At 41.8% G+C, this 25,269-nt stretch overlaps 1 protein-coding gene across 12 annotated transcripts in view; it reads right to left on the bottom strand.

Moving 5' to 3' along the window:
• NRXN3 (neurexin 3) overlaps nt 1-25,269 on the bottom strand; it is a 1,493,796-nt gene that overhangs the window by 512,570 nt on the left and 955,957 nt on the right. For 4 of the 12 annotated variants that reach the window (XM_069465184.1, XM_069465185.1, XM_069465186.1 and 1 more), the window contains exon 1: nt 15,904-16,171. The exons of the other annotated variants lie outside the window; for them this stretch is intronic. In XM_069465184.1, the coding sequence (XP_069321285.1) occupies nt 15,904-16,171 (268 nt within the window). Of the gene's footprint in view, nt 1-15,903; nt 16,172-25,269 lie in introns of those variants that run through there. 12 annotated transcript variants of the gene reach the window in all.

Genomic DNA, 25,269 nt, shown 5'->3' with positions numbered 1-25,269 from the left:
ATTTTACCAATAACTCACGGTATTGATTCATGCAACATTGGACAAATACCTGTTTGTTGCACCCCCAGCAATTGTGCTAGGAGGAAGAATAGACATGCTCTCTGACGAGGGCTGTCAGATATTTCAGGCACTAGGGATACAACCATGAACAAGACAGACAAGGTCTCTGCTCTCGGAGCTTACGTTTTAGTGGGCTGATGGAACCAATGCACGCGCGAGGAGCCATCATGGAGATAGTCAAGCGACAATGAAAAGGAAGCAAGGTGATGTGCTGGACAGAGACTCCAAGGAGTGCTTTTTAGACTGTGTCATTAGGAAGGGCTCTTGAGGGGAGGACATCGAAGTTGAATATGGGCTGCCCAGTTAAAATTGAATTTCTGGTAAATAACAAAATTTTTTGACAGATTCAGTAGAAACCAAACATTGTACGAGGCATGCTTACACTAAAAAAAAAGTCAGTTGTTTATTTAAATGCCAACTTTAATTGGGTGTCTTGTGTTTTTATTTGCTACCTCTGGCAACCCTATCTGACTTCAATGGAATCTACTTAGGAAATAGACATTAATCAAATCATCTCACAACTAAATGTAACACAGCAACTGTGAAAAGTGTAAGAAGGAAGAGTTCCTGAAGTTTATGACAACCTATATTTTGGGAATTTGAATTTCTCAAACAAGTGGAAGGGGGGCTTCCTAGAGGAAGTAATATACAAAAACAAAAAGACCTTAGGCTTTAGTAGGTGTCAACCAGTGGAAGAGGTAAGGAAATTGCTTAAAAGGGATGAGCACAGGCAAGTATGAAGGGCGCAAGTAGGAGTGGCTGGGAGAAGGCCAGGGCTGGAATAAACAAGGCAGAAGGGCCCGGTGGGTGATGAGGCTAAATGTGTTCATGATGTCAGACCAGGAAGGAACCTCTAGGCCACAGTAACGGTGTTATCTCAATTTGAAGGGCAATGGAAACCCATGAAGAAAGAAGATTTTGTTGTTTTATTTTTTGAGTAAGGGCGTGACTATACCAATTTCACATTTTGAAAAGATACCAGCATCCTCCTATAAGATTCAAGCATCAACTTCTCAGCCTTAGACCCTTTTCCTCTCTTGTGATAATGATAAAAGAATTGCAAGCGATTAAAAGGAATATGTCATATAGTGCTCACAGCACTGGTTTGTAAACTGTAAATGTCAAAGACATCAATCATAATTATAATTATTATTCCGTGTCCTTCAACAAAGAGCCCCAACCTGCTTTGCCAGCCCTTCTCACAATATCCCCCTGCGTGCCCGTCGCTCTGCAAACTGGGTCACTGATCCCTGAACATCTCTCTGATATTTTCCTAAGTATGTTCCACCCTATCCCCTGCATGCCTGTGGAAATCATTCTTCAAAACATGATATAAAGCTTATTTTTCCCAAAAAACACTTTTTAATGACCTAATTGGTTGTGACGTTTTTTCCCCTCTAAATCCCCAAGGTAGTTTCTACTTATCTCACAATGGTTGTCACGCTATAACATGCATTAAAATACTTTATATTCTTACCTCTTCAACCCACTCGCTAGATTCTTTCATTAATGAGTGTTGTCAAGTACCTTTTATAAAAGAAGAGCTACGTCAGCCAATTGGAATACAAAAATGAATATGTCATTTCTTACGTTTACCCTCTGGTTTTTCTCATCAGAGCCCAGTGAGAAAAATAATCACCATCAATAAAATGAGAGTGAGCCCTTCCACCAAGGCATGAACTGCTCATAGGCAGGACCCAACTCTTACTCTTATTTAAGTACCTGGAATCCAGGACAGTGCTTAGAGAGTATAAGATTTAATATGTGTTTAATACTTTTAACTATTCAATGAAAAAAGTGCCATGGAGAAAGAGACACAGAAGGCTGACAAACTCACTGTGCAGATGGGAGACAGGGAAATCTTAGCAGACTAGATACTACAGAGTGAGCTGTAATGTAATAAATTAGTAGAAGTCTTCAAAATAGGAGAGAGTCCCAAACAAGGAAAACAGTATAATGTAAATTTGCAGAGTTTTTAAAGGGCCTGGCATACTGAGGTTAAAATGTTGGATAAGAGCCATATTTGGGGATATCTGTGCCAAGTATCTGTTCCTTCATTCAGCAAATGTTTATGGAGACGCACTCTTTGCTAGTCACTATTTCAGGCACTAGAGATATAACCATGAACAAGGTAGACAAGGTCTCTGTTCTCAGAGCCTACATTCTAGTGGGTTTATGGAAGCAATATACGTGCGAGGAGCCATCATGGAGATAGTCAAGCTACAATGAAAAGGAAGCAAGGTGATGTGCTGGACAGAGACTCCAAGGAGTGCTTTTTAGACTGTGTCATTAGGAAGGGCTCTTGAGGGGAGAACACTGAAGTTGAAGGCCGATGTTCTGATAAGGAGCAGCCATGGGACAATGTGGATGAAGACATTCCAGAGAGAAAGAACTGTTCATATAAAGGCCCTATGGTGAGAAGGCCAAGGTAGCCCAAGACCATGTCAGGAGATGAAGTTGGAGATAAGCAGGGGCCAGATCCTGAAGCTAGGGGCTTTGTTCTGGGTGCAGAGGGAATGCCATGACCTGACTGGACTTCATCCTGTGGGCCATAAGGAGCCCATGGGAGATGGGCATAATCCCACTGTTAACTTCAGATGCACGACTCCAGGGCTGGGTGGAACATGGACAGAAGGGGCAAACAGAAGTTGAGGAACGTCTGTTAGGGGAAGTTGTCCCAACTGCCTGGGTGACATGGCTGCAGCTGCTGTAGGGATGGAAACGACAGATCTAAGCATCACTCTCAGGAATTTGTAACCATACTGTAAGCTTTTGAGGGCCAAGTCCATGTTTCAATTTCCACTGCAGAGCCTTGCATTGCTCATTACAAATATTCAATAATTATGTGTGAACTCCAGTGCATTTCTTCTGCAAATACTGTTCTCTTATCTTTCTTATACTGAAAAGCCCAGAAATTCTACGCAAGATACTAGGTCAAACAGGGTGATACAATGGGCAGAAGCTGAGTATCAGTTTCTGCTTTGTCACTTAACACTCAAATGACTTGGGTCAAGGCATTTATGCTTCCTTGGTTTTGATTACATCAGCTAAAAATATGGAACAAACAATAATCACACCACTTGTCCTACTGCACAGGGCTGTGCTGAGGATTAAAAAAGATCATGCGTTTTCTCTGTAACACCGTAAAACATTCTACACATAGCAGTAATTTTAGAGGGATGTACTCACCCTACACCAACCACAAAGGGAAACTGGCCAAAATTTTGAATACTTTTCAGGTGTACTGTCTTATTGAATGAATTGGAAACATATCATACTTGCCTACATAATACTATAATTACCCCAATTACACATTACATATTGACCAAATCATTGACGTAAAATATTTATTGAGCACCTAATGTATACAAGAAAATGTGCTGGCTATCTAGGGGAATTAATGATGAAATAGTGGCAGAAAAACCAACTGTCCTACCTTTTGGTGTCGTGCTCCTAAACTGCAGCACGACCTGCGGATGCTTCCTTTTTATGGACAGATTGTACACTTTTCCTTTTATGACAAACTGTCTTCAGTCAAGAGCTCCTTGGGTAGTTAATGGTGTCTTGTGATGATCCTTAAAACTCTCCTCTCGTTTTACTCTTGATTAAAAAGAAAGAAAGCGCGGGATCTAAGCCCTTGACTGATTTACACTTCAGTTTAATTTCTCCCTTTCTCTTTCCTCTTTCCTTTCACTGGATAAAACCTTCCATGTAATTAGGCTCAGAAGCTCTCATCAAACAGTTTGATTGAACTGCAGCATGTTGAATTTCCCTCCCAGGCTGCTGGGGCAGAGAGCAAGCAGGGGACCCTGTGAGGGGTGACATGCCAGAGACGAAGTGGGAGCTGCACTCTGGGGTGGCAATTACAGGACACAGTGCGAGTGTTTGGAGTATCTGGGTTGTCGTGCTGCTCTCTGCTGTTTCTGAGCTGATTTGTTTCTCAAGTTGTGCTGGAGACGATCCCAGTCTCCCGGTCCACAGCAAAACAGACGACACCTGGAAAGCTCGAGGACTCACATTGCTGTGCGGCAGACAGAGGACTAAACAGAGAATCTGAAAACTCGTACATTGGCCTCAACTTGCCCCTAATTTGAAAAGTGTGATTTGGGAACGATTCACAAACTCCTGGTGTATTCGTTTCTTCACGTGAAAAATAATCTGATTGGAAAAAGTGTCTAAAGACCTCTTGCAGGTTTAGTGTTTGATAATTCCACAAATGTAAAGCAGCTTTTAAGTCCAGGGAAAGTCCTTCATCAGAACATCATTATAGGAGCATCACTCCAGGGCGTGAGGAACTTGGTGATGAGGTTTGTGGGTTTATTTCTGAATTGCCAATGGGGAGTTACTTTGTGTAGAGAAATGAAGAGGCACTATCTCAGAACTGTCTCAAAGAGAGTTTTTAATGATAACTAGCCTAATAAGTCTCTAATAGTGGGGATAGCAATACACACACAAAATGTCCCCTTGGCATGAAAAAAAACCAAGAAACCTGAGTTATCCCACAAAGAGGGATTGACCATAGGGCTCTAGGTTTATGTTCCTATTTCATATAAAAGCTGTCCTCTCCTGAGATTGTTATTGACTGGTTGACATGAGCCCAGTGACAGCACTGCACTGATAAATGACACCAGGGCAGTAAGAAGCAGGCGCTGAAACAACCCCACACCTGTAAGGCTCGGCAGGCTTAGTCCTCATGTCTGATCGTAACACGCCAGCCCAGGAGCTAAGTGGGTTGCTACTAAGGCCCTTACGCTACACTGTATTTTCGAGCTCACACGTTCACCTCCATATGCATGCAAACATACACATTTGCTCACACTGAAAACACACTGTCACTCTTGCAACATTCATTTCATTCGTTTTACCCTCATAATTAATGAACTGCTGCCATATCTGTGAAGGACCAAGAATAAAAGTAGATTCAAGGTGATCTTCCAAGAGCAGAGAAATATCTTACACATTGTCAGAATTTTGCCAATCAGCATTAATAGAAAGATGAATGCCAAACTTGTGAAACAAAGGGGGCAGGCCACTTCACGATCATTACTTACAATTCACTCCCTTGCAGGTGAGAGAAGTAAAACCAGGAAGGCTTGGTTGTTTGGCTAAAATCATAAGTTGAGGAGAGAGCATGTAGAAACTATTAGAAACTAAATTTCCTAAGACTTTCTTACAGTGAATCAAAAATGAGGAGGGTGAGCCACCAATGGGCTCCCTTATCAATTTGTCAATGGGGGGGTGTCCCTCACTCTTAGATCCTTCATTAAATATGTAACCATTCTTTGCCAGCAGATTCTAGAACTAGCATGCATTTCCAAAGGCCTTTTTGAAAAGCCCTTCCTATAATATAATAGGACTTGTGAAGGGGAAGTGCTCTGCTCAGCGGCACTCGGTATCCAGGAACAGGTCTACATTGCACAGATGCCCTGACCTACACATTCAGTAGATGCCAGGGACTAACTCGTTAGTAAGTGGAAGAACTTGAATGAGTTGCTGAACTCTCTGACGCTCAATTTCTTCTCCTGTAAATTCATGATTATAATAGTACCTACCTTGACGGATGGTTAGTAAAGATTAAATGCAGTCAGCTAAAGCATTTGGTTAAGAATTTGACTCAAGGTAGAATGTGTACTGTTAGCTGTTAAGTTAGAAAATATTCATAGGCCTCATAATTCATCCTGGCTCTAGATAGAACATAAAAGGTCCTTTTAAAAATGATCAAGTATTCCATTTAAGAAAGCCACTTTGAGAATTTGTTCCACCATCCAGGTAATAGTAGATAAATATTTAAATATTAAGAGCACAGGTCTGGATTCAAACTGTTTGGATATCCAACCTGGTTCTGTCACGTGTTACCTGTATGACCTTAGGCAAGTGACACAAACTTGCTGTGCCTCAGTGTCTGCCTCTTTAAAATGGGAAAACACCTATACCTACTTCATAGGAGAGGTAAACTGAACTAAAACCTTTAGAAAAATGTCCATTGAAACAATAAAAAGTGGTCTATTACTATTACAATTATTATGAAAGACTAATGTAGATATTATTGTCATTCTTGTCAAAGTAGAGGTTTAATTTCTTGGGTTTATTTCATCTAAGAAGTTTGAATTAACATGAAGGAACACTCAAAAATGTCCATCCAATTATGATATAGGTTTGTGGAAAAAGATACACAATAATTGGCTAATGGAAAAATATATATGCAATAAAACTTTGGCTATCCGAACCACAGGATCCTTCCTCCACCCAAATTGTTCAGGAGGCCAAATCATCCCAACAGTTTAGATTTAACCCTTTAATCATCTTTGCAAACATTTTAAATAACCAGAATGCTGTTAAAATTAAACCCAATAATCCGAGAGGGTTTTCCTTTTTCTGTCTGTGGTCTAGTTGTTTTTCCCTAAGGGACGTTAGGCTTTTATTAAAACCAAGGTCTCAAAGCAAGTGGAGTTATTCTATTAGTTATCAATTATAAAGAAGCCCTAAAGCCTTTCCTGTCTATCACTACTTGCTCGTGATAAGTCTGAGATTGGAGGCCAGGAATTAAATAAACCATGGAAGTTCTAAAATTTTCACTTTTAAGATTTTCAGCCAGAGTGATGACCTTTTGTCTGGAACCACTGAGGCAAAGTCCAGCCTGGGAAAACTAGTTAGCTCCTCTTTGCTAGTCATTGCTCCTATTCTGAAGATAAGTGTCTTCTCAAGTTCATGTCCCTGACAATGTCAGCTACACCTATGTACGTCTGCAAGTCTTGCATGCTCTTCATAAAATGAGTCCTCTGTACAGCAATTTCAAATTTTTAAAAGTGCTCATTTCCCTCGGGTGTTTGGGCTGATTATTTCTTCCTCCTTGTTTGGGTCTCTGCAGATAGCCACATTCCGCCCGCCTCCTCCCCCTTCCAGTTCTATGACACCATCAAATAACCAAGGTGCAAAGCAAATAGATGTTAAGTAAAACAGCCACGCTGGTTCAGTTTAATACTGTGCTCTATCAATCTGCTCTACTGCCTAGCAACTATGGTGGCTCACCCCGAGTTCATTTTCATTTTAATGTGCCACACAGAAAGGCAGCCTAAATATATATCCCCAGTTCTGAAGCATATAATCTGTAAACTACAGAAACAGGCAGATCATTTCCATTAGTTTCCTATGTAGCAAAAACCACAATTTGCACCCAAAGAGTGTAATTATATTCAAATTCTGAAAGACTGCCTCGGAAAAAGAGTTGAAATTCATAGTTTGGGGGAAAGTCGCTCAGGAGTATACATAGTTATGTTTTCATGTGGGGGGTGAGATGAATATTTTGAAACAATATGAAAAAGGAAGAAGTAGCACAGTATTTCAGAAAATGTGGTTTGCTGGATTTTTAGGGGTGTTATGTTTCTATAGCCACTCAATAGCTGGTAAGCAAGAAGTCAGGACTGGGGCTGGGGCTGGGGACATGTCTGATTAATAATTTCGTTGCAGTTCCAGATGGGGGGTAGCAACAGGGGAGCAGACAGACCATTTCTTTCCTGCTTTCTCATGAGTGAAACCTAACCAGGAAGTATCTCCCTGCATGGGACCCTGAATCTGAGCGCTTTCTTACACTGGGGTCTCCCATACAAAGGTAGCCTTCAGAACACCCCAAGAAACTCTACCTCATCACACAAAGCCAGACACCCATTAGAAGGATGCTCATGCAGAATTAATTGTAGCAAAAGGCCAGGAGAGTTCAACACTGGTAGAATCGGTACCTGTAGGACTTAATCTGGTTAAGGAGTGATTGCTCTGAAGCTCTTATAAAGTAGCATCCTCCTGTCCTGGTACATGAGAGTGGATCAGGTGGCATCTCACTCACTCATTCACTCATTCATTCATGCAAAAAACACATATCAGTTGTGAATTTTGCTCAGTCTGCCCATCTTATTTACTATCTCCTTGGGTCGCAGTGAGTTCAGGAAGACTGGCAAACACTGGAGTCCTTATTAGGAATTGGACACTCTTGTAGACATTTTGGAAAGGTGTGCTAACTGCATTAATCAGAATGCTTCACTAACATGTGCATTCTATTCCTGACAAAAGAGCTTAGTGTGTTTGTTTTCTGTTCCTTGAGTTAATGGACTATGAAAGCCTAAGAGCTCTGTAGCTAAAACTGGATTTGAATCCTGCTTTTATCATTATACTACTTTGGTTAAGCCACTTAACCTCTCTGATTCTCTGTGCTTTTAATTATACAATAGTAGTAACCTTATTAATGTCAAAGGCTAGTGAGGATTAAATGAAGTCATAGATGTAAAGCGTTCGAAAGAGTGCTTGGCACACAGTAGGTGTGCATTAAATGTTAGCGTAGGATCCAAGCAAGTCTCTCTCAAAACCCTAACTGTAAGTAGAAATAAATTACTTGCTTTTTATAAGCTCAGTTGCTATTCTGCCCCCTGCCCCAATATGGCTAAACACAGCAGAGCACTTTAAACACAACGCACAGCTCCTTTCTAGTATTAATAAGGTGTGTTTAAATGAAAGCTGCATTCTTCCTGTCGCAGCACGACTCTGTGCTGAGGTTGGATTGTGGGCTTTATAACAACACAGTGTGCCACTTTTGCATGTTATGCTGCTTCTCACTGAGGGGAAAAGAGAAAACCTGGCTTGTGGCTTTGCCATAAGTTATTATGATCGTCAAGAAAATAGACCTATAAAATACTGGCAGACTTGTAGAATTCAGATAGGTTCAAGATGCACAGTGGTGTCTTTACAGACACACAAATCAGAGAATCATACATTCCTAGTGCTGGAAAACATTTGGAGAGATCATCTCACTCAACCGTCTCATGGTACCAATAAGGAAGAGATGAAAAATAAAGTTTTCCCCAGCTATAGTCTTAAGGCACATACCCACTACATGCACTGCAGAAAACTACAGGTAAAAGAAAGAGCATAGGTTAGAAAGTTAAGGTAGCCCCCAGAATGTCCAAAAGTTAAAAGATAAATACAATAAAAGAAATATAATGTCATAATCCAAATTTAAAGAGTTAGTGAGGGAGAAAACTAGGAGTAAAATGTATGACTTGGCACCATGTTCTCTTAATAAGAATTGGTGGGAGGCAGGAGGAGGGGATGGGTATATTCACACCTAATGGGTACCATGTACACTGTCTGGGGGATGGACACACTTGTAGCTCTGACTCTAGCGGGGCAAAGGCAATATATGTAATCTAAACATTTGTACTCCCGTAATATTCTGAAATTAAAAAAAAAAAAATTCTGGTTTTAAATTCAGGCTCCACAAATTTAACTCTAAGAGTTCCAGCATAGTAATGTGTCCCTATCTGTTCAATAACCTTTTAGCCCTGGTAAGTATAAGAAATTACATTAAAAGAAGTTCTCCATTTTTAAGTCTGAAGATAGTTATCCTAAAATAGACCTGTTTCTTCCTAGTATAAACTAGATTAAAAATTTCAGTTTTCAATGGACATATAGGAATGTTTGAATTCTGTAGAAGTTTACTACAAATGAGATCCAATTCTGAATTTCCAAAATGGTCTCAGAATATTTCTTGGAGACCTCTCTATTTTCACTTCACTAAATCTCTGAGCTTCTAATAAATGGTTTGCCATAATTTATTATCCCAGGCTCAAGTTTACCTGACACGGATTTCAACCTAAGAAGAAAGTTACCAAAGTCACAAACAAGCTGAATGTTGTCACATGCTGTCTTCTAGTTCCATAAACAGGAAAAAACACTTAAAGTTCCCTTATCTAGGTTTACCCAAAGAAGTAGTATGTAAATGAAGTGACCTCTTAGAAGCAAAGAGTATTGCTATAGATAGGAAAATGAGGAGAACTAGTAGATGCATGTTGTTTAACCACAATCTACCACATCCCAAACATTCAACAATGAAGCTTGACTCTGTGCAAGGAATTCAAAGAGGGCAGTATTATGACAAAAATATTTCTCATAAAATATTTAACCTGTACACAGTGGTTAACAACGCACAAAGCACAACTTGTTTAATCTCCCATACAATTCTGTTTTTTATATATATGGTAAGTATTATTACTGCTCTTCTCAGTTTAAAGATGAAGAAACTGACTCTCAGTAAAACCAAGTACTTTCCAGGTCCATAAAGTCTCTAAGTGGCAGAATAAAGATTGAGACCTTTTTCTTCCAACTCTAAATCCCTTGTTTGATCATGCCCACCCCCGCCTAACTCCACACTGCCCACTAGAACTCCATCATTATTCACCTGTTATCATCATTAGCCACATATTCTCATAATCATTTTTTCCCCAGAAGTATCTGAACACAGAAACAAACAAAAAATGCATTCCATTTCCCCCAAAGAGTTGAATGCCTTGCTTGGGATTTAAAACAACCAGAGCTTTAGAAATTACAACACATTTTCTCAAACATCTCACCAAGCATCATGACAAGCTACCTCAGATTTACATTTCAAGATGAACTTGCAAAACATAAAAATCCAACAGAAAAATTATGAAATGGATAACATTTTAAAAGGACACATTTTTCAGCTGCCAAAAAAATGTAGTCATTTATGCTCAGTTAACCTGTTTTTTCTTTCACCGAAGGAAGAAATGTGAAAAGAGTGGGCGGAGTGCGTCTCAGGAAAGGAAGAGAATGAGCGGGTGTAGTTCATAATAGAAGTCAATGCCACGGCTGGAGGGTTGGGCTGAGAAGGGCAGGGGAAAGTAGAGAAGACCTCACTGTGTAGACTTGAGAATCTGCCTGCAGAGCACGTGTCTGCAGCCAGACAGAATCTTGGACGTGCATGTTAAGGTCTGGACTCAGTCACAGGAGATAAACGGAGAAGAAAGCAAACACAAGTTTTAACTAAACCGACTGCTGTCGTTTTCCCCATATATGTATATAGATTTGTTTCCTCTTGAGGCACCATCTTATCTGTTTCGTAAACCGCTACCATTGTCACTGAGGTTTTATTTTTCCATTGTGAAAGTTTGAGTTCCACAGGGATTCCCTGAACAGTACAGCTTTACTTCTTTCCCAATAACTGGGCCCTGGGGGAGGAGAAGGAGTGTTAAGGGCTGAATTGTGTCCCCCTCAGAATTCTTATGTTGAAGCCCTCATTCCAGGTGCCTCAGAATGTGAGTGCATTTGGAGACACGGCTTTTAAAGAGGTGATTAAGTTAAAAATGAGGCTTTTAGGGAGGGCCCTCATCCAATCTGATGAGTGTCCTTACAAGAAGAGAAAATTTGGGCACACAAAGAGACACCAGTGATGCATGCACAAAGAGGAGAGAATACATAAAGACTGGCAAGAAAATGGCCATCTGCAAGCCAAGGAGAGAGGCCTCCAAAGAAGCCTAACCTGAAACCTGCTGACACCTTGATCTTGGACTTCTAGCCTCCAGAGTCCTGAGAAAATAAATTTCTGTTGTTTACGCCACCCAGTCTGTGGTATTCTGCTATGGCAATCCTAGCAAACTAACGTAAGGAGGGAAGTACGAATAAGTCCAAGGTTTATCTTCAGAGATTTGCCTTTTAGGTCACTCAGGGTCCTAGATTATCTCATTGTATCTCTATAATATAGCAGCCCTCACCCTCACCTCTATGCCACCCAATGACCTATGTTGAAAGTCCTGAAGAAATTTACACTAGGGTATTATCATTGTCTCATGGTGGTCTTTTAAAAACAAGTTAATCTCCACACCCACCAATTGCCAGCCAACTTTAGAGAAGAAAAACAATGCATCTAGAGGAGAGAAAAGAGAACCCAGTTTAATTAATTCATCGCCAAGGCCAAAGACATATAAATCTTATCATGTTATCTGTCAACCAACACTATGAATTATTCAGCTCACTGAATCTCAAGAAGGCAGGCAGAGAGAAAATGGCTAGAAAGCAGCTGGCTGAGCAGAAGACTGTGCTCAACAGATCAAAGCAAAACAAGCCCCTGGCTAGAAAAACTTTAGAGGCAGGTCTCTGTGACATGAGTGTGCAGCAAAATTTCCTCCAAGAAAGACGCCTGGCTCATGTGTCACCAGGAGGCCACTATGACCACCTCTGCTAAGATGGTTTGAATAGGACTTATGTGGCTCCCTACACATACACACCCTGGTTTCTGAGCAAGAGACCTCCCTGCAAATATACTGTGATATGTTCCCTTTTAAAACTGAGCTTCTATGTCCTCAGTTCCCCCAAAGTCTAAAAAGTCAGGAAGGTCTGCTATTTTGCAGAGGATAAAATGTAAGGTACATACAAAACTTAAAATCCTTAGAGAAACCTGTTTCTAAACTATAAACATTAAAGTATTTTTCAAGAAGCTGTATGCTGGAGTTCTTAACGGAGAGAGAGGGGGAAAAAAAGAAAATATTATACGAACTCCCTTATGAAAGTGAAGGTTGCCAAACAAATATATTTTACTATTTATATATTCTCTACCACTAAACTACCTAGCACTTTGATAAACATGATATTTAAGTACAGAAATAAAGCTGAGGATCAAAAAAAAAAAAAAAAAAAAAAAAAAAAAAGCCTGGAGGGATATCTTGAATAACAGGAGAATATAAATCTGCATTTTATAAAGGACATTTAGGTTTTATATTAATTGATTTGGCTTGATATTTGGATATCCACCCACTCCCTGCACTTTTTAAAATATAGAAGCTCTTACCTTTCATAGTAATCAAAATACTTCTGAAATTATCACTAGCTGAAGATCACAATGTCTTACTTAGTTCTATATCCTTAGCAGAAGCACACAGCCTGGCATATAGTAAGAGCTTAAAAAGTGTTAATTGAATGCCTGTTGAACAGAAGAGAGCATGAATGAGGTGTGAGGACCCTAAGAGAAGAAACTGAACAACAGGGGAAAGACTATTAGATTCACGCTAAGAAGAGGATTAATTCTGTCCTGAAACACAATCCTAACCTGAGACTGTCTGGGGTACCCCAGATACGTGTGGTCTTCATCTCCCCAATTCATAAAGGAGTTCAGCATCCTCTAATCTGCCTTGAGATAAAGACTTTAGGCAAATCTATAACAATCAATTTTCCAAAGATTGGAACCAAGCATGAGTAAAAGCATGGGTAAAATAGCAGCTGTTTGGAGGATTTCTGTTTCTTATATCTGTCTTAGTGTGAATCCCACTACAGAGCTGGCGAGTGGTGAAAGGGGAGTGTGGGCAACAACTGGTTAACAGCAGCTCTGAGGACTTTGGCTTCTCAGGAAATGGGCAAGGGGAGCAAGAGTAGTTAAAAAAACAAAATTCTCTCCTGAGTCCAAAGAACGTTCTTGGACTCAAGACTCTAGATTTGTTTTATACTAAAATGAAGGGCATTTAATTCTTCATAGACAGCAGAGAGTGTTGCCTTTAACTCTGGAATAAGGTTGGCAGTAAACCATTAGTAATAACCATCAACGCTCTGCCTCCTACACCTCCACCCAAAAGATTTTTTGAAACAATTGCTGTTAGTTAGGCCTTTGTCTTGGACTAGGGTAAAGGAAGTGTACTCCAAGTAAGAATGAGAGGTGCATTAGCAAAGCCCTGTGGGGTCTTCTGGTCCTCTTAGTTAGAGACATGAAAGGTCACAGCTTGGATGTGGGACGTGAGCCAGAGGTTGGGACATTTTGTTGGTTGCTGCTTCTTTTGATTTCAAGCTCCAAAACATTAATTAAATATGCAAGGAGCCTACTTAATATAGATGCATTCATTCTCCAAGTCCCAAATCAATAGGTTGGGACTTCAGGATTGAAAGAGGATTTTGAAGAGTTGAATTCATGAGCTTTCTTATCTCAGCCACGCCAGACCCTGGAGTTCACTGCACTCTATAGCTCTGGTGGATCTGAGGGCCTTTTCTGGGGTCTCTGGCCATTTATTTACTTTCTTCTTCTTTTCCATCACATTGAATCTTATCGGATGTAGGTTCATGAGAAACCAAACTGGGAACCAGTCAAAAAGATTAAGAGGAGTCTGAGCAAACGATCCTTGAAGAAATAAACTAAACAGACAAGAATCATGTTTAACCTGTGCAAGGCTCAACTCCTTTAGCTGAGAGAGAGAGAGAGAGAGAGATGGAGACACTTAGGAAGCCTAGGCAAGTACTGCTCTGCAAATTCCATCACTTAATAGTAGCTGCTTTTAACTGTTCACTTCCTGAACAGAAAATATCAAGACCCTGCCAGCCTGTAACCTCCAACTAATGCATAATCCTCCTCTCCCGGCTGATCGTTTACACTAATTAGCAAAATTTAGCTAATTATCGCTGAGCATTTCAAAGTTTAATTATGGCTATTAGTAATAGTCTGTCTGGCTTCCCCCACCTCCCACTCCCTTCTTTTCCTTTCTCACTCCACTCCTTCTCCCCCTTAGGAGTTAATGGTTTCAATTTCAGTGAAATTGCTTTTTTGGTGGTTGTGGTTCTTTCCTCTAGGTTTATTTATTTGGTTCTTTCTTTCTCTTTCTCTCTTTCTTTGTCTCTCTCTCTTTCTCTCTCTCTTTTTGTTTTCTTTTTCAGAGAACCAACACCAGACCCTGCAGGAGTCACACAGAAAACAGCAACCAGATCAAGATCAAGCATTCCCTCCTTCCCACCATCCCCCTCCACCAACCCTGCAAGCTGTGAGCTGCTTGACAACTCCATCAAATAAAATTTAAAGAGAGAGTCAAAAAGATCCAGAGTATACGCTGGCATTTTCTCAATGTGCTTCCCCTTAACACTACAGACGGAGCAGAAGCCCACAGCTAGGAGGTAGTGGGAAGAACCGACTTTCTGAACGGGGTCTGGATGATAAAACACGAGCTAGGGCAGGGACCCCCATGTGAGGTTTACACTCCTGTTCCCTGGAGGGCTGCTCTGCAGTTGGTCTCCCTGGTCTCCCTGTCTCTGTGCTTCCTACTCTCCTCACCCTCTGAGTGCAGTGCATAGTAAACAAATAAGGAAGCTCCCTTCTCTAGAACAGTTTACTACAGCAAGCTCTTACCTTAGTCGCAGACATCACCCTTTTAGAGGCAGCCTGCTCAGAGCTGAAAATATTTTTAAGAGCCACAGATCTCTCCCTTCAAAAGCTATTCAAGGAGGGTCATTTGGAGCAAAGCATATCATACCTGTATTATGTGAACAAGCACATCCATCTGTGCCAACTTTAATTGAAACATTTGCATAAATAGTGGAATCGTGGACTCGAAGCTACTACAATTTACACTTGTGTAAATTATAAACGGACTTAGCCTTATCTTACATAATGCTTCCTGTCTGGTAGTTAGCAATATTAGATGTACAGTTTTAGCGATAGCTGCTCTTTCCACCAGACATGTGGGCAGACATAAAGCTGCCAAAATGAACAATAATGGCCACTGGTTATTAATTATATTTTCTGCCTTATACTCAGCTACTCTGCCCTGACCTTTACCACACAGGCTACTTTATAGCAGTTCAGTCAACTTCAGGCTGAAGATCTAAGGATTCTTGCTGTCTGCTATTTCCCCACGACTAGCTCCCAAACAAGACCAGAGAAACAAGGGTGAAAGCAAGGTGAATGAATGATTTCTCAAAGTGCAGCATCGGGACTCATCTGATAAGTTGCCTGTCTTCACAGGGGGCGTGAGAGTGGAAGGTTGCAAAGGGGAGAGTGTGGTGTTTGTACAGCCATGAATGAGGGAGCTAAGAAGAGGAGAACCCTTTAGAGAAAAGTAGGGGGCTGCTGGCGGAAACATTAGCATTTAAGAGAAAGTGGAAATTTGCTTCCTTCATGGGCATGCGATGCTTTTCATCATTTTAAATTCAATTTTGTAATTCTCTTCCCACCCCTGGAACTACCTGAAAAGCAAGTGAGTTAAGGAATTGCCATGCCCCATTAAAAGGATAAAGAGCAGAGAGACCCACCGTGCCCTCCTCGAAGGGAAACAGGGGAGCGATAGATAGAAATAGGCACTGAGTGATGCTTGCTGCCATGGAAATGGTGCTCGTGCTGAGAGTGAGACCCCGGTGAGGAAGAGGAGGAGGAGGAGGAGGTGGAGGAGGAGGAGGAGGAAGCTACATTAGAGGAACTCCACACAGAGCTGACGATACATCCCCAGAAGAGCGACCAGATCCCAAGCGTCCAGGCCGGCCGGCGAGGAGGGCTCCGTCTCGCGTGGATTCTCAGGTGCATGGTCAACGCACTGGACCACTACAGATGGGCAGTTTGAATTCCAGCCAGTGAGGAATAATGAAGTTCATGGTGCCCAAGGGCCCATCATAGCAGGAGGAAGAATTGCCCAAATTTTGGAAAGAGGGAAGCAATAAGCACTTTCAAGACAATGATGAATCAGTTAAAAGGAGGAAAAACAAAAAAGATACTACTTAAAAAAAAAAAAAAAAAAAAAAAAAAAGGTAAAAGGCACAGCCCTCCCTTCCCGAGGCTGAAATTCAGAATTCCAGAGTCCACCCAGGTATAGCAAACCTCCTAGGGAGCCCCGGCATGTCACACATGGCAGGGGAGGACCGGCGAGGCTTCCTCCTGATGTCTAGGCACCTCGAGTCTGATGACTTAACTGCACACTTCGGAAAGCCACAGAGGAAAGGTGGAAATGAAGGAAGAGGAGGAGGCAGCAGGAAACCCAAATAGGTTCAGGTTAGTTTATCCCAACATCCAAAGAGTTTGAACATTTTTTTTTTCTTTTTCTGTTTCCACTTCCATGCGATGCAATGCAGAACTGCCAGGCAAAGGGGGGCTGCAGGTGAAAGGAAGAGTTCTTCTCGTGTTCCTGAGAGTATCGGCGGAGAGAGGCTGTTAACCCTGAGCTTTCTGGACAAGCGCCACGGAGCAGCCGCCTGCTTCCTGGGTTTCCCAACTGGATGCAAAGCAGCAACAGCAGCAGCCGCAGCCAGAGGAAGAGAACAAGAAGGACCGGAGGGAAAGAGGAGAGGAGGAGGAACCCAGCGCGGAGCAGCCACCCAAAGCAACCCTGCACCGGGCGGAGGGAGGTGGGTGGGCGAAATCTGGGAGAGCGCGAGAGGAGGTGTCCGGCAGGCGACAGAGGTAGCCGGGAGGCTGGCGGGCGCCTGCCAAGTGCGCGGAGCAGGGAGGCTCAGGTGAAGTGAAGCGAGGACTTGGGGAGCCAGATTCACAAATGGGCAAGTCATATGCAAATAGCGCACTCCTGAGAGCAAATCAGTGCAGCCCGAGCGCTCTGCCGAGGGACTGGCTGGCTCCGGAGGGAGGAGGGGCCGGAGCCACCCGGAATCCCGGCCCTCCCCATTCAAGTACACGCTCGTATACACCCGCGCGAGCCTCCCGCACGCCGCCCGCCCTCCCCTCGCCCGGCTGCCGCCCGGCCGTGTGTGCGCGCGCGTGTGCGGGTGCGACCGACAGACGGGCACTGCGCCTTCTTTATCACCCTTCCCCGCCCCCCTTCCTCTTTCAGGCACGTTAAGCCAAACTCGGGCGATTAAAGCACCTTTTGCAGTTTGGGAAGAAAACTAAAGGCGGCGGCTAAGGCTGAAGTAGCCCCAGATAGATGTAAAAATAAACCCCTTGAGTCAGCGGGAGCGCTGGAGCTGCTGCACGCAGTGGTGCCGCACGCACGCTCCTCTTCGCCTGGCTGTGGCTCCGGTGTCTGCTCTCTGGGCGAGTCTCTCCCAGGGTTAAGGTGCCCAGGGCCACACCCACGGGGCGAATGGAGGGAATCCGCATCTTGGCTCTCAAAACTGAAAGAGGAGAGGTGGCCCAGGGACTCCAGAGGGTCAAGGGCTCAATGATCGGCAGCCTTTCGAGAAGGTGGCTTCCACCCCCCAGTGGACAGGACGTTCTTGGAATTCGAGACCCAGTGGTCAGCACTTTCAACTGCTGTACTGGTCAAAGAACTTCAGAAGAAGCAAGGGCCACATCTGTCAGCCAAAACGGAGTAGCCGGCCTGTCTCACACCAGCCATGGAGGGGCTGCCTCAGGTGGATGAAGTCCCCTGGGCACCAAGTACCAGAGAGAGCATGGTGGTTTTTATATCCAGGCTGAACCTGCAGGAAAGAGCCGGAGTGGCAGCACCTGTCCTGTCACGGCCATCTGTGACTCCAGAAGGGGGCTGACCCAGGGCTCTGCCAGGGAACAGTGACATTCTGGACCAGGCAGTCTCCACCCCTCCACTATGCGTGATGCACAGAAGTAGGTACAAACCCAACAAGCAGCCCTTCCAGGCCAGGCCCGTTTCCACCCAGGACTTGCTAGCTCTGGCTCACCTCCTACTCATTCATACTGGTTAAAAAGCTCATTACACTGGGGCTGGGGGAGTGAATAATACTGCTGGTTAAGTTGTATTGTATATATCGTATTTAGGTGGCTTCTTTAAAAGGGAGTTTATAGCACTTATTATATACCCCTGCTCTCCTTTCAAACCCCCTGAGAATAAAGAACATGGATTAAAATGGTCCTAGTCATCCTAGAGACACCCCAAGGAGATATTGAGGAAGTAGCATTATATCTCTCTAACAGAAAAGTCATTCTATAAAAAAGACACCTGCACCCGAATGTTTACAGCAGCACAATTCACAATTGCAAAGATATGGAAACAACCCAAATGCCCATCAATTCATGAATGTATTAGCAAAATGTGGTATATGTATACCATGGAGTATTACTCAGCTATAAGAAATAACGGTGATATGGCATCTCTTTGGTTCTCCTGGAGAGAGTTGGAACCCATTCTATTAAGTGAAGTATTCCAAGAATGCAAAAATAAGCACCACATGTACTCACCAGCAAACTGGTTTCCCTGATCATCACCTAAGTGCACATTTGGGAATAACACCAATTGGGTATCGGACAGAGGTGGGGGCTGGGGGGCGGGGATGGGTGTATACCTACTTGATAAGTGCGATGCACACTGTCTGGGGAATGGTCACGCTTGAAGTTCTGACTGAGGGGGATGGGAGGGAGGGGATGGGTGCATACCTACTTGATGAGTGAGATGTGCACTGTCTGGGGAATGGACACGCTTGAAGTTCTGACTGGGGGGGATGGGGGAGGGGATGGGTGCATACCTACGTGATGAGTGTGATGAGCACTGTCTAGGGAATGGACAAGCTTAAAGCTCAGACTTGGGGGATGGGGGGGCATGGGCAATATATATAACCTGAACTTTTGTTATAATGAGCTGAAATAAAAAAAAAAAAGATAATACGTTTACAGGTGGTTTGTCTTCAAGGTCATTTATCAAGTCCATTTCAGAATTTATGGTGGTGACTTGGTATTCTGCAATTGGTGTTCTCCAAAAGGTCCAAGCTACGCATAGTAAATGATGCACAGAATCATTCTAAGTGCCCTGGCTCTCAGCAGTAAGGGCTAGACAGGACACAGCCTCCCAGGATGTGGCCCTTTGACAAAGTTGTTCATGCCTTTGGGTGTGCCCACAAACACAATGTCTTAAATCAATGACAGGCACTCAGGAACACCACAGCAAGGCAGATGAGTGATTTATGAATACTCAGTTTAGACCTCAGTTTTCCCCTCTGTGAAATGTGGATAACGCCTCCCTTATGAGCTTCTCGGGAGTTTTAAAGGAGACAATACACAGCATCCGACATAGCACCTGACACACAGTGGTGGAACTCTTTGTTCACTAGAAAAATAAGCTGAAGTTCCTCAAAAAGGTTAGGGATATGGTTAGGGTTTTATGCTATTATTAGCAGAAAAGCCAGAAAAAATGAAATATCCATAATTTTCATGCAATCCAATTATTTTTTGATTTAGTTCCCCAGATGGATTCCCACTGCACTTTTGACTTTTTCTGATTCTATATCATGGCCCTAAGGGGACCTAGAGGACTCAGCTTATGCCTAATTCTCTAGCTCCATCTCCTGCCAGATGCCTTCCTACTTACTACCTTTTAGTCTCCCAGACTGTCTTTCTGCTCTTTGAATGTGCCAAGTTCTCTCCCAGCCCAAGGCCTTTAGGGTCTTGTCAGTTCCTCTTTTCTGAAGGCTTTTCCCCAGTCGTGTCATTGGTGCATTTCAAATGTCACCTCCTGGCCCTCATGTGAAGTTGAAAGGCATTCTCTCCCATTACTCTGTTTCATTTCCTTCACAGTACTCTTCACTTTTTGAAATTATTTTATCTCTGTATTTGTTCATAGTCTATCTCCTCAAGAAAAGATCCTAAGCTCCCTGAAGGCTAAGTCCTTGTCTTGTTCTCCCCTATATCCTGTGGGTGTGCAACAATGGATATCATATAATAGGAGCTCAGTAAATATTTGCTAAATGAACGAATCCCATGAATCAATTGCCAATCTCCTACTCACATGTTCTTATACCATTAGTTTTGCTGAATCCTTTGTCTGGCTTTAACAACATTGGTCCCCTGACACAAGATTTCCAGAGTTGATAAGCTCACCACCTCTCCACTTAATGTTTTTCTTCTTTTCTAAATTGGTACTGAGTGCTGGAGACTCTGTTTCGACTTCACTCTGAGGCTGTATAGGAAGCTTAGACGGACCTTCCAATTAATTCTCTGTTAGGCAACAAAGTGAAAATAAATCCTTAACGCAGGACAAAATCTAGAAATGCTGCTGGTGCATCACAGCTGGAGCTATTCATTTCATTTGTCATACTTATAATTTACTTATTTACTTTTTGCAAAATGTCAAAAGTAGTAGTTGTGAATTTTGGTAAGGCTGATTCCATTTGGGGACACAGTGGAATACTGAAAAGACTTTTTAGAGGACAAATGTGAGACTGGTTTATTTTACTAATTCCACTCCAAAGAGATATCTCACAATTATCCCGATAAAATGTATGTCTTCCAATTTAACACATTGTTAATTTTTTCATGTGTTTCCTGTCCCTCTTGCCCCTCTCTCTAATCAACGTATTCCTACTTAGACGTCTTTTCTGATTCCCATTCTTCTCGGGGCCATGAGTTTGTATTAGGCTTACATAGCACATATACTTTTTCAGATTTTTAGCTCCAGAGATACCTTCTAAATACTGCCTGAAGCTAACATTCTAGCTGCCCTGGTCTTACCCTCAAAAGCTCCCCTCTTTCCTCCTGAGTTGGACCCTTTCTAATGGGTCCCTTGAGAGGGAACACTTAGGAATCAAGTGCACAGCTACAGGATAGAGATGAGAGCCCACTTTTAAGATAGAAGAGAAGAGAAATAGATTTAGAAATGCTATGCTCACCCAAATTTAAAGTTGAAAAGTATAAATAATTTCATGGGAACAACCACGCTTAGCTCTCCTTGAATAAACCCCCACAGAATCATAACTACACTCTTTGGATCCTTAAATTTCTAAATGGAATGCAGGTTTTTTTTTTTTTTTTTTTTTAAACCCTCTATTCCTTCAGACTTCAGAATTTGGCATTATAGACCTCCTCCCCCTGTTTTTTTAATCTCCTCTACCCCATCCCCACCCCCAGGAGGATGTCCCAAGGTAAGGTATGAGAATCCTTACCCATCTACCCTCCGTGTCGTTTTGGTCTGTGCCTCAGCTATAAAGTAGTGTAAGGGAATCTTTTGGCTTCTAAAATAAGCCTTGTGATTGTACTTAAATGTGTCAGGCATCAGGAACTTAATGCAAAGTTGCCCTGTCCATTGTCTTGTCTCTCACAATACTGTACATTTTATCTCTGCACAGGCCTCTTCTCACTTGTATAGACTCTGACTTGCCACTTCACTGCCAGCAGGAGACACCTGTCAAGTTGTTCTCTGCAGCCACATCTAATATGACTGCACAGACCCAGGAAGGCCAGAAAGCATCAGAGCAGTCAGTGTCTGCGTGAGACCAAAGCTCTTAGGAGACGACCGTCTTTTTCCAAAAATGAAGAGGAGAAATCCTTACTTTCACAGTCAACAAAAGGCAATTTAGGAAGAGAATAACAAAACACACACACACACAAAAAAAAAAAAAAACCCCAAAAAAAACCAAACAACTAAACTCTCATAATGTGAAATGAAATAAAAGTCCTGAAAAAATACAGATGACTGTTAACATGGCTATAAATATATCCAAGGGTTCCAGTGACACCATAAAACAGTCCAACTTTGCTTTATTATGTCAGTAGATTTATTTACAGCCACATAATTCATCCTTCTGCTCATTTAAGAAAGCCATCCTGCAAAAAAACGGATTTTGATTATATTTTCCATTTAGAGGTATAAAAGAGAAGCTTTATTCTTTTAAATATCTTACTCCTTCATGTATTCGACTAAAAAATAAAAGATAATGGCATCCCTGTATAAATTTATAGTTCAGAGAACATATATATATTGTTTCTGTTTCTTTAACTTATCCTTCTTAGGAACATCCACAGTTATTCCCTTGTCCTCCTTGTGGCTGAATTAGGGATATCAGGATTTGGATGTCGAGAAAAATCTCTCCAGGAAATTTTCCAAATCTCTTCTGTTTGAACAATGGGGCTGGGATATACTCTTCATTAGAATTTTTACACATTTCATCAAGGACAAGAAAAATATAAAATGTTCCCACATAAACCTTAGCCAGCTTCTTTTGGACTCCAAGTGAAGTTATTTTAATGCAGAAGCATTTTTTTTTTCTTTTACTCAAAGACAGGGCTCAGTTTCTCATAGAGTGATTTGAACATTTACACCCCTGTTAGTCTTCACTAGGTTTATGTTGAATATTAGACCTTCACTACACTTATATTGAATATCAGATCTTCCCTAAGGTTACATTGGATATCAGAGGTATAAACTTTCCATCCTCAGTGCCATGAAAATCTCTATCCAGTTTTGAGAAATCAAATAAAATGAATTATAATTATACAATAACAAAATGAAAACTCTCATTTGTATGTTTATAGGATAAAATATTAAATCCAAGATTTAGAGGATGAAGGATTTTTTTTTTTTTTTTGTAAGGAAGAGTTAATTCAGAACCATTGCAATAGGTACAGGTAAAGGGTTTTGCAGTGGAGGAAAGAGATTAGGCTCAACTCCCTAGAAGGCATGTTGAGAGTACCTACAGATTTGAATCTTGGGCCCCAGTGCTCAAATGCCTACGTTCAAATTCTGGTTTTGCTCGTAAGTTGCTGTGAAACTGTAAACACAATCTTAGCCTCTTTAGGCTTCAGCTTCTCCATGTGTGAAATGAGAATAATACCATCTATCTAATAGATTTGTTGTGAGGCTTTAAAGTTAACACATGTAAAGTGTGTATAAATAGTACCTGGCACACAAAAACTGTTAATAAACGTAAGTACTAATTATTATTAAGATATTATTTCACTATTATTGTTATTATTACTATCCTCTTTTTCTCCAGATGACTGCTTTCAAGTTATTCCTGCAGATAGTTTTTGCTTCTTGTTTAGACAAATCTCCAGGGGAGTGAGTGAACATAAAGCTCTCCCTGCAATTCCAAAGCACAGAAGGGGAAGTCTGTCCCTGTGTAACCTGACTCATTGGATACTCTGCCCCTCTTCTGTGGAAAAGGGAGCAGCTTCATCACATGCGTTTCAGCAATACCCTTTAAGCCAACTCCAAAACATAAAGCTCATGCTTGGTCCCAGAACCAGGTTATATGGGCTACCAAAACCTAGCGTTGTTTTATAAGCAATTATTTTCCAGGGCGGGGTGGAACTCTCAAGACCCCAGTCTGCTTTGCGAGCTGGAAGGGGTCTCTGGCAACTTTGCTTTCCCATCTCCTTATGTTCTCACTTTCTTCTCTAGAATAAAAAAAAATAAATTCTAATTAGCTTTCTCCCTAGAAGACATGCCCTCTAAATCTTTTAATAGTTTCCATCGGATTTATGCAGTATTTCATTATTACTCAACATTTTGTTTTTTGATTTCTTTTGAGACAGAGTCTTGCTCTGTCGCCTTGGCTAGAGTGCCATGGCATCAGCCTAGCTCACAGCAACCTCAAACTCCTGAGCTCAAGTGATCCGCCTCTGCCACCCAGAGTGCTAGGATTACAGGTGCGAGCCACCGCGCCCAGCCATTACTCAACATTTTTAAAAAGTAATTGTGACTGTACCTCTGAACTAGGTTCTACTCAGTACAGAAAGAAATCATTCTCCTCTTCCCTTCACTTTGGTGCCTCAATTAATTTACTCCATGAACACCAAATTTATGCAGACTATGGGCAAGGCACCAGGTAAAATCCAGGAGACCAAGTGATGAAGAAGAGATTTCAGGCCTTAGGAAGTAAACACTCCAGCAGAAAAAAAAAAAAAAGAAAGAAAGAAAAAAAAATCCCCTAACCCAAATTAAACTAACTATAAATCCCATTTAAATACACAGCTTCCCAAATGTAATGTGATAAGTGCTAGAATAAAGATACAAACAAGTACACAGAAGAATAGAGAATGGAATTAGTCTATTGTAAGGAGGGGAGAAACTATCAGGAAGGATTCACAGACAAGGTGACGTGAACTGAGTGTCAAAAGACGAGAGTTAAAATCCTCAGTCCACTGGCTGGATAACATTAAGCAAGTTACCTTAAACTCTCTAAGCTTGTTTCTTAAACAGTATAATTATGAATAATCCCTACCTTGTGGGACAGTTTTGAGGGCTTGAAGAGAAGATATATTTGAAAAGAAAATTGTAAATTGATGTTCACTATTACTATGGAATTGACCTTGAATGGTTTTAAACAGAAAGAGAAAAGGGAATTCAAAGTAAGGGGAGTAGCCATGAAGGGTAGAATCATCCACAGGGAGCATCCTGAAGGAGGCAAACCTTAAGCCCAGCTTTCACTTACTACGTAAATTGTCAAAGTTTGGAGAGATCAGAAATGGTTCAACTTCTCCTTTTGATGCAAAAGACAGGTATTTCATGGGATAAAGAAAGGCAGGGCAGGGCAAGGAAGGGGAGGGTGGGGGAAGGGCAGGGTAAGAGGAGCAAAGGGAAGGGGACGGAAGAGGAAGGAAAGAGAGGGGAGGAAAGGGAAGGGGAAGGGAGGAGAAAGAAAAAAAGAGAAAGGAGAGGAAACTCACATGTTAGAAGCCACATTCTTTATCTCTAATGAGTTGCCATACTCAGAAATGTCAAATAAATATCAAAATGAATCAAAAAAAAACTAAATTGTGGCATAGCCAGGAGTTTTTCTGTTTAATTTATTCCACATTCCTACTTTTCAGACACTAAAATACCAATCAGATCCAATTTATAAGACTATTGTTTAATTCTAGGGACCTCCAGTTCAAGCATCGTCTTACTTGTGTCTGTCTCACTCATTATTCCATGAAAAGTACATCATCTAAGTATAGGCATAGAGATCTAAAATAATGGTCATTTTCTCCTTGATACTATGTAG

Source organism: Eulemur rufifrons, chromosome 2, assembly GCF_041146395.1.
Source record: "Eulemur rufifrons isolate Redbay chromosome 2, OSU_ERuf_1, whole genome shotgun sequence".
Classification (NCBI taxonomy): domain Eukaryota; kingdom Metazoa; phylum Chordata; class Mammalia; order Primates; family Lemuridae; genus Eulemur; species Eulemur rufifrons.
Note: the sequence above shows the minus strand (reverse complement) of the source record. Positions and strands in the feature narration are given on the sequence as shown.